The sequence below is a fragment of the Danio aesculapii genome, chromosome 6 (assembly GCF_903798145.1).
Source record: "Danio aesculapii chromosome 6, fDanAes4.1, whole genome shotgun sequence".
Taxonomy (NCBI): Eukaryota; Metazoa; Chordata; class Actinopteri; order Cypriniformes; family Danionidae; genus Danio; species Danio aesculapii.
In genome coordinates this window covers 58,577,364-58,587,363 of record NC_079440.1, presented here as the reverse complement: position 1 = coordinate 58,587,363, position 10,000 = coordinate 58,577,364, and the positions used below count along the sequence as shown (strand labels likewise).

At 32.1% G+C, this 10,000-nt stretch overlaps 1 protein-coding gene across 1 annotated transcript in view; it reads right to left on the bottom strand.

The window, feature by feature from the left end:
• Positions 1-10,000, bottom strand: part of rtf2 (replication termination factor 2) — a 91,586-nt gene that overhangs the window by 19,962 nt on the left and 61,624 nt on the right. Inside the window, exons 6-7 of the mRNA XM_056460624.1 lie at positions 3,663-3,776; positions 1,263-1,314 (exon numbers count right to left, since the gene is read on the bottom strand). Of these exons, the coding sequence (XP_056316599.1) occupies positions 1,263-1,314; positions 3,663-3,776 (166 nt within the window). The remainder of the gene's footprint in view (positions 1-1,262; positions 1,315-3,662; positions 3,777-10,000) is intronic.

Sequence of the window (10,000 nt, the reverse complement as noted above, 5' to 3'; positions counted from 1 at the left end):
ATTCAATATATATATATATATATATTAATACTTTATTTGTAGGATTAAAAAAAAAAAAAAAAAAAAAAAAATCACAAAACAGAAAAAACCAAGTCAAAAACAACTACAAAAAACAACTACAAAAAACAAATATACAAACATACATACCCAACACTAATTTCCCTTTTGGCTTTAACAGAAGTGACACATAGCTAACAGTCTGCATCAAATTCTTCAAGCGTCATACAAATGCACAGAAAGTGTATTTATATTTTGCATACACAACACCAATACAGTAATAACAAAATAATAAAAATTCAAAAAGGAAAATAAGAAAAGATATACGATACACATAAAAAGTGAACCATTCAATGTGTAATAGCAGGAAAGTTCTGTATACCTATATTCATTATTATTATTAGTATCATATTTTTTTTGTCAAGGCAGAAATAAGCTTCCTAAAATGCTAGAACTTGAAATAATGAAGATGAAAAAGAAGAAGAGGAGAGATAACAATTTAAACTTCCAATTGTGAGTTAATTATTTGCTATTATTTTTACTATTATATATTTTTGGTTATGGCAGAAATGAGCTTCCAAAAATGCTGACATTTCAGCTAAAAAGCTTGAAAAAAATCCCAATTGTCTGTAAGAGAAAAAACAAAACAAAAAAAACTTGCAATTGTGAGTTTCCCCCCAAAATATTTACACATGTGTATTAAAGGTCCAGTGAAATTAAAATAATGCTTTTTAGATGTTAGTATCAGCTAGATAGTCTGAAGGATATTTATAAGCCAGTGTGCTCCAAAATAATGAGAAAATTCACGTTTAGAAGATATACAACTGATATAAATATCTAAAGCTTGTAGTTTGTCACTTCTGCCTAAATGGATCAACGTTTGGTAGGTATGAAAATAAAATTGCTACTGGCTGTTTTTTTTTAAAGGGGAGGAGCTACTCTATGCCCCGCCCTCTGTTTTGTATCTCAGTTCAGATTACGTCAAACATCGAATTAACAGCAGACAACAAACAAAGAATTATTATACTTGCAGGACACATGACTGTTTGTTATGATTCAAAACAAGTAAGGTTTGACAGCTCTGGTGCAACGGTGATGATTATCAGTAGATATTACACTTATTTTCACAGTCATTATGATGACTGTTATGGCTGTACAGTGAAGCTCAGTACAGAATTTTTGCCCAAATTCCACAGATTGAAATTATTCCCAAAAATGATTCTAAGCGTTTTAATTCCTGAAATAACCATGAATGTTTCACGTACCGGTTGAATCCGGGTTCTTGGAGACTTTAGTATCTTTGTTCTTCTTTGATTTCTGCAAAGTAAGAAAAAAAAAAAACAAGATTATTTTATAAGAATGTTTCTTAACATATATACTCACCGGCCACTTTATTAGGTACACCTGTCCAACTGCTTGTAATTGCAAATTTTTAATCAGCTAATTGCTTGGCAGCAACTTAATACATTTAGGCATGTTCAAACCGAGTATCAGAATGAGGAAGAAAGGTGATTTAAGTGGCTTTGAATGTGGCATGGTCTGAGTATTTCAGAAACTGCTGATCTACTGGGATTTTCAAGCAAAGCCATCTCTAGGGTTTACAGAGAATGGTCTGAAAAATATCCAGTGAGTGGCAGTTCTGTGGGTGCAAATGCCTTTTTGATGCCAGAGGTCAGAGGAGAATGGCCAGACTGGTTTCTGCTGATAGAAAGGCAACAGTAACTCAAATAACCACTCGCTTTAACAAAGCGCAGAAAATAACTACAAAATAGGCTATTCTGTCTACAAACAAGTGTTATAACCATAAGTATATTCACTTAAGAAATACAAGTGTGCAATAGCAATCACTTTTGTACAGCTACAAATGAATGGAAATGAATAAGGAGGTTTCGACAGGCTTGAGTTACATTGGGTACACCTACTTTTCCTGGAATAAGAAAGCTGATAAATAAGCGACTGTGCTCTTTTATTCTTTTCAGGGAGCAGTTTCATTTTCCTCTTCTCTCGAAAATATAATAAAGGATTTGCATTTATTGGAGATTGTTAATAACAGATCCCTTTAAAACATTTACAGTGGGGGAAATAAGTATTGAAGATGTTGTGTTTTTTCCTGGGAATATTTCTAAAGGAACTGTTGACAGAATTGAAGCAGGTTTTGGTAAAACCCAAACAATACAAACAAAACAAAACAATAAAAAAGCGCAAATGCCTTGTTGATGCCAGAGGTCAGAGGAGAATGGCCAGACTGGTTTTTGCTGATAGAAAGGCAACAGTAACTCAAATAAGCACTCGTTTTAACTGAGGTCTGCAGAAGAGCACCTCTGAACACACAACACGTCCAACCTTGAGGCTGATGGGCTACAGCAGCAGAAGACCACACCGGGTGCCACTCCTGTCCTGTGTTTGTAATCATGACCATCTTTTTACCTGATACAAGTTTGCGGTTTCAAGCTGAATAACAGTTACAATGCCTGCACCTAACTAAAATAACAACAAAGCACAGAAAATAATTACAAAATAAGTTATTCTGTCTACAAACAAGTGTTATAACCATAACTATATTCACTTAATAAAAATACAAGTGTGCAATAGCAAGTTTCTTTACAAATAATTGGAAATGAATAAGGAGGTTTCGACAGGCTTGAGTTACATTGGGTACACCTACTTTTCCTGGAATAAGAAAGCTGATAAATAAGCGACTGTGCTCTTTTATTCTTTTCAGGGAGCAGTTTCATTTTCCTCCTCTCAAAAATATAATAAAGGATTTGCATTTATTGGTGATTGTTAATAACAGATCCCTTTAAAACATTTACAGTGGGGGAAATAAGTATTGAAGATGTTGTGTTTTTTCCTGAGAATAATATTTCTAAAGGAACTGTTGACATAAATTGAAGCAGGTTTTGGTAAAACCCAAACAATACAAACAAAACTAAATAAATAAATAAATAAATCGACCCAGCGAGAAAGCCCCGAATTACTGAAACATATTTAATACTTTATAATATATTTTTTTTTTTGGTGATGGCGGCTTAAAGATGCCTCTCATATGGAGAATAAAGTCATATGCATTGCTCAGGTGTGAGTTTCTCACAGACTTCAACAGAGTGTCAAAATCTTGATTTTTTTTAGGTCTCATTTGAGCTTTATTTTGTTTTTTTTTCTATTGGATTTAAGTCAGGTGATTGGTTGGGCCATTCAACAGCTTGATTTTCTTTCTTTGAAAGCATTTAAGAGTCTCCTTGGCTGTTTTGGATTATTGCCTTGCTGAAATGTCCACCCTGGTTTCATCTTCATCCTCCTGCTTATGTAGATGTTGGACTGAAGCAGTGAATATTAATTTACACTAATTAGGAGCAGAGGGTTGGAGAAGAACTACTGAGAGATTTCAGCTGCTGTCTGTGCTTTCACTGTCGAACTACAGCTGCCTTTCTTCACGTGTTCAAAACTCTTTTTCTGTGTAATTTCATTTTATTACACATAATTTCATTTGCAAACTAATTAGATTTGTTTTCTATGCATACATGGATTTCTTTGGTTGTTATCAACATTTGGTCAAAATTTCAAGTCAACATCACTTTAGAAATATGTTTCCTGAGAAAAATGATGACGTGTTCATTACTTATTTTACACTCTGTGTATTCTGCATCAGAAAGGCATCAGCTTACTTTCGCCGTTTTAGCCTTTGATCGGCGCTCCTCCATGGCCTTTTGTAGCGTCTCCACTTCCTCTTTAGTTCCATTCAAAACCACAAGGTCTTCTTCTTGGAAAGGATCTCCACACTGTAATTTACACAATAACAATAGAAATGTTAAAATGACTGAAAACATTACTTACTGTTAAATGGCTGGTAAAACAAACAAATAAAGAGCTAACAAATAAAAAAAAAAACAACAACACTGATTTAATTAAAATAAATTAACAATAAAATTAGCAGTAGTAAAATGTTTTATAAAAAACTTATGTCCAGATTAGTACAATCTGGAAACAAAGGAGGATATAAATAGTAAAATCATTTATAAAATAAAAATAAAATAAAATAAATAATAATAAAATGAAATGTTCATATAATAAAAAGTTGATCATGGAAACATTTTATAAACATTGAAATCAAAATAAAATAAAGTGAAATAAAATAAAAATGCTAAAGTAATAAAAAGTGTAAGGAAAGGTTTTATAAACAGTGAAATCAAAATAAAATGAAGTGAAATAAAATAAAATAAAAATGTTAAAGTAATAAAAAGTGTAAGGAAAGATTTTATAAACAGTGAAATCAAAATAAAATTAATAAATAAAAAAAATCTAAAGTTGAACAAGGAAAGGTTTTATAAATACTGAAGTCAAAATAAAATAAAAGAAAATATAATAAAATAATAAAACAAGTTGAACAAGGAAAGGTTTTTATAATATTGAAACTAAAATAAAATAAAATAATAAAAGTTGAACAAGGAAAGATTTTATAAATACTGAAGTCAAAATAAAATAAAATTGAAGAATAAAAAGTTGAACAAATAAAGATTTATAAACAATGAAAAAAATAAAATAAAATAAAAATGTTAAAATAATAAAAAGTTGATCAAGTAAACATTTTAGAAATATTGAAATAAAAATAAATAAATAAATAAAAATAAAATTAAAATGTTAAAAAGATAAAAAAGTTGACAAAGGAAAGGTTTTATAAACAGTGACATAAAATAAAATAAAATAATAAATGTTGAACAAGGAAAGGTTTTATAAATATTGAAATCTAAATAAAAAAAATACAAATATAAAAATAATAAGTTGAACAAGAAAACATTTTATAAATAATGAAATAAAAAAAAATAAAAATGTAAAAATAATAAGTTGAACAAGAAAACATTTTATAAATAATGAAATAAAAAAAATAAAAATGTAAAAATAATAAGTTGAACAAGAAAACATTTTATAAATAATGAAATAAAAAAAAATTAAAATGTAAAAATAATAAGTTGAACAAGAAAACATTTTATAAATATTGAAATCAAAATAAAATAAAATAAAAATGTAAAAATAATAAAAAGTTGAAGGAAAGATTTTATAAACAGTACAATCAAAATAAAATAAAATAGTTAAAATAATAAAGTTTACCAAGTAAACATTTTATAAATACTGACATCTAAATAAATAAATAAAAATGTTAAAATAAAAATGTAAAATTAATAAAAAGTTGAACAAGCAAGGGTTTTATAATATTAAAATAAAAATGAAATAAAAAGTAGAACAAGGAAAGATTTCATAAACATTGAATTCAAAATAAAATAAAATTAATGTAAAAATAAAAATGTTAAAATAATAAAAAAGTTGAAATCAAAATAAACTAAAATAAATTAAATTGAAGCAAAGATTTTACAAACAGTGAAATAAAAATGTTGAACAATTAAGATGTTATAAATAGTAAAGTCAAAATAAAATGAAATAAAAATCATGACATAACCACAGTCTTGTGGAAAACATAACTGTCTTCTGAGTCAGCTTTATCCCCATGTTCAAGCTTTGCTGAAATGTTGTAAGACATTAAATGAGGCATATAATCTATTTACAGTTATGCTACTTACACAGAAATATATTCACAAAAATGTCAAGGAGAGCAAAACAATCAATGTTGGAAGCGCTCAGTTATATCCAACATGAGCTTACAAATCAGTTGCATTCTGATACAGCAAATATACTCAACCTTTCAAAATATTGGACATCTTCTCAGTGTTAATAATAAAACAACCTACTGAAATCCTTACAATTTTAACAACAATAATATGCAATGAAAAAGAAAAAAATATATATAGATATAAATATCAAACAATACCAATACAAAAACAAAACATTTGTTAGTTAAAATGACTAATTACCTACCAAACTGTCTAAAAGCCAAAGCGCAAAAACTGAGAAGAGTTAATAAAACAGGACACAACCTGTCCTACAAAACTCATAGAATATGAATCAAAGGTCAGAAATAATCATGTAAAGAATAATCAATAACGATTATTATGATGTAGCTTTTCAGCCTGATCTCACGAGGAAACGTAAGTATTTTACGTTTTGTCAGTTTAGTGGCTAATTCGTATGAGTTCAGTCGTACGAAATTGGACGATTTTAAAAAGAAGGCGTGGCACCTAACCCCGCCCCTAAACCCAACCGTCATTGGGGGATGAGCATATCGTACTAAATTGTACGAATTAGATCATACGAATTCATACGAATTAGCCACTAAATCAAAAAGTTACGAATTGCCGTGAGATTGTGTTGGGCTTTTTGCTGAATTCGAAATTCAGTAACCTCTACAAAATCTAGTCATTAGCATTATTCAGCACTTATAAGTGTGCTGATGCGTTTTAAACTGATGATTTATTTTGTATGATAGCCCAGTCAGTGGAAACCTCTCATCTGTATCTGTAATCTTCACCAGCACATGCAACCTCTGTTAGAAAGTAATTCCGTCATTCAAAGTTCATAATAGTCCAAAGGGTGATGATAATAGTTAAACATGGCCGTTTGTTTATGTTTTAGGCTGCTAAAAGAATCATTTGCTGCTTTGTTTTTTCGCTTCACTCTTGCGTTTGTCCATTTCTGAAAGGTTCAGATGTCAGAAGCACTTCAATAATCACGCACACGTTAATATCATCAGCTCAAAAAGTTTGTCATTTCAAATATAGGTGCGTGGCAAGCGCACGTGAGCTCTCTTGAGAAAGTGAAACCGCTCACGCTTTTAGACGACCTCTTAAACAACAACAGGACACAGCAGGATACACTGTAAAAAGTTCGTCAAGGGTGTTGTCGACAGGAATTAATTTTAAGAAGTATATTTCTTCCAATAAATTGATTACCTTTTCTTTTTGAATTAAGTTTTACACAAGTAAAAAGTGTGATTGTTTCTGTCACTTATTATTACCTATCAAAAAACTGCATTTCACTGACCTTCAAAATAAATTGCTTCTACAAAACTAAGTGTTTATATACGAAGTAAAACATCACGATCCGCCCAGCATGCATGCAGAATGAAGTCGTTGCTCCGAGTGTCACCTGTACCGGACCAGTTTTGTATTTCTGTGGAGTTTGAGGGCTTTATACAACACACAACACATGTAAGTAACTATTTACATTGCATAGTTAGGTTTTAGCCAAATGAGCACGCACTTATTGCACTATAACATGTAAACGCATCACCAGGTTTCACACAGTAAGTTTGTCAGTTTTGCGGGCGCCATGCGGCCTTACCGAAGGTATTGAAATTGAACATTAATCTTAAAACAAAATATCGCTTACGTAGGATGATTATATGTGAGATATATAGCCAGATTCGGTTTCTAATAAGTTTGTGAACTTTTACAAAAAACATTGTCATTTTGTTTTGTCTAGTAATGTTAGCGTTAGCCTTGATCAATTATTCTGTCTTAAATATTCGTCTTAAATGTTCAGCCTCTTTCCGAATTAGCTAGCAATACATTAGTAGCATGGTCTCTCATCCTCGTACATGTCAGTTAAAAGTTACATTAACTGTTATGTTTGGAGTCACAGTGATTGTTCTTGCTTCATTGAAAAAGATTTGGACATTATATTTTTGGCATCCCTCTGCAAATTGTATCATAAAAATTCATAAACACTTTAGCTTTCTCTTTTGATAAATTTGCTTGAAATATTTTATTTTACCTTAAAGGGCACCTATGGTAAAAAATCTACTTTTCAAGCTGTTTGGACAGACATATGTGCATGTATGGTGTATAGACTGTCATATTGGGGTGATATAAGCACACCCAGTGCTTTTTTTTCAATTTAACAACATAAAAAACGGTGGACCAATTGGAGCTGTTTTCAGATCGACCGCAACTTTACATAGGAGAGCGGTCCCCCCGCCCACCAATATTGATTGACAGGCGCGTCATCATATCCTCAGTTTGTTGATTCCCATCCGCCATTTTCAGCGTGAGTCGAAGCAATATCACTAAAGGAACACGCTAGCTCTATTTTTAGATGCAAGGCTCATTGGGCTCAACACAAGAGCAATATTCTCCACATTATCGCTCTAATCGGAATTATTGGTTGTATCTTTAGGTAGGTTTGCAAACATGTGTACTTCTCATTGAGTCTACCTTATACTTCAGCCGTTTGCATTTCTCGCGATCCCAGAAGCTCCCTGTGATCTTAACTAGCATGCGTTTTAGAATTCTAAACATGGGTTTCTATCAGGGTACACTCAAGTCGATGGCTGGGCGCCGCGGACCGCTGCAGAAACCTATGTTTAGAATTCAAAAATGCGTGGCGCGACGATTCGGGACACTTCATGTTTCTGCCGCGCCACAGAGAGTGTCTGGTGTGCCGTGTCGCGGCTTCGAGCAGCGCATCTGGTGCCTCAGTCGAAGTTAATTCAGTGTGCGTGGTTATTAGTTTCTGTGTACAAGCTCGGCACTTGAAACTAGCACACAGTTGGCTGTAAAACTGTACAAAGACACAAATGATTTTGTACTCTCTGCTTGGTCTGTGTCCGAGTCGTACATGTACGACTGAATGCTCAACCTCTCACTCCAGCTCGTTCTCTCAGTCTGCCTGTCAGACTCTGTTGCAAACGCAGAGCGGGTGAGCTCATGGCCCCGCCCCATTGTTACGTTGCCGGGAAGCTGAAGCTAATTTACATGTGAAGCAACACACCCATAAATCAGCGAACTGTGGACACGCCCCCAACATGACACTTTTTAACACATTATAATAAAACAATCTGAATTGTGTTTTAAACTGAACCTAAACTGGCACACTCAGAAGAACCATAATATTAATATTAAATCATAAAAAAGAGGTAAACTATGTGCCCTTTAATGTTCTGTTATATGTCTGCCGTGAGCCAGATGCGGTGGGCTTCATCATTGAGGGAATCCCAGGGCTTACTGATCTTGGAAATCTGGCCAGGGCATGTTGGCTGCTTCTGGGGATGACATGCTCTGAACCTGCAGTATCCACCACAACTCTGCAAAACATTTAAGGTGTTCCAAATACCTTTTGTGGGACTAGAAATGCTCCCAAAGCCTTTCTCCTGATTCATAACACTAAAAAACAAACATCTGAGTTTGAGCACATGCCAGCCTCACACTAAATGGCAATCTTGTGTTTTTGTTGAATTTTCCAGAAGATTGTTGTGAATGTTTATCTGTTAATTGGCTGTGGCTTAGAGGTTCTGTTTCTTTCACTCTTGTTCGATGGACAGTTTAATTTAGAACAATGTGGTTGTCAAGCACAGATGACCAGTTCCTGGACATGTCTGCAGCTTCTGGGCACTTGATGTGCTGAAGTTTGTTTTGTTATGTCAAGTGCTAATGTCAGATGCCCTTTATTTTATTTCAGTGTCAAATGTTTTATTGGAATATAGCACTGACTGTACTTCAAACATGTTCTTGTATTAGTTTATTATGTATTAGTACATATGAAAATGTATTGTAGTGCACCAAAGTCATTCTGTTTATGTAAATTGCTCAGGTCAAGAGTCGCTATTTTATTGTCAGTGTTAAGAGTACACAGACTGCACTTTAAATGTGTTCTATGCTGTACTTAAAGATGAAGTTAAAAGTTTCTGTAATTCTAATGTTAAAATGTTTACAACATTAAAATTGATTATAGAAACTTAATGCACCTAGTTTGTATATGGCAACTGTTTTAGAGTAATAAATGTTTGAAATGAATACCTCTCTTTCCTTGTTAATTAAAATTGTGGCAATGCTAACTAATTATTTAAATTGGATTGAAGAAATAATTTGTCTAAATTAAGAGTAATAGTGAAAATGATTTAACTAAAATCAAGTTAAAGTTTTTATTTAAAATGTTACTTATTTTAATTAAGTGATAAAAACTCAAATATTTTGCTTTATATTTTAGACTCAACTTAATTTTTTAGCATACAGCAAAATAATATTGATTTTTACCAAATCAAAATAACAAGAAGTTCACTAAACTTACAAAAAGTAGTTGGAAAATGTTGCCTTAAATTTTTTGAGTTGAATCTAAG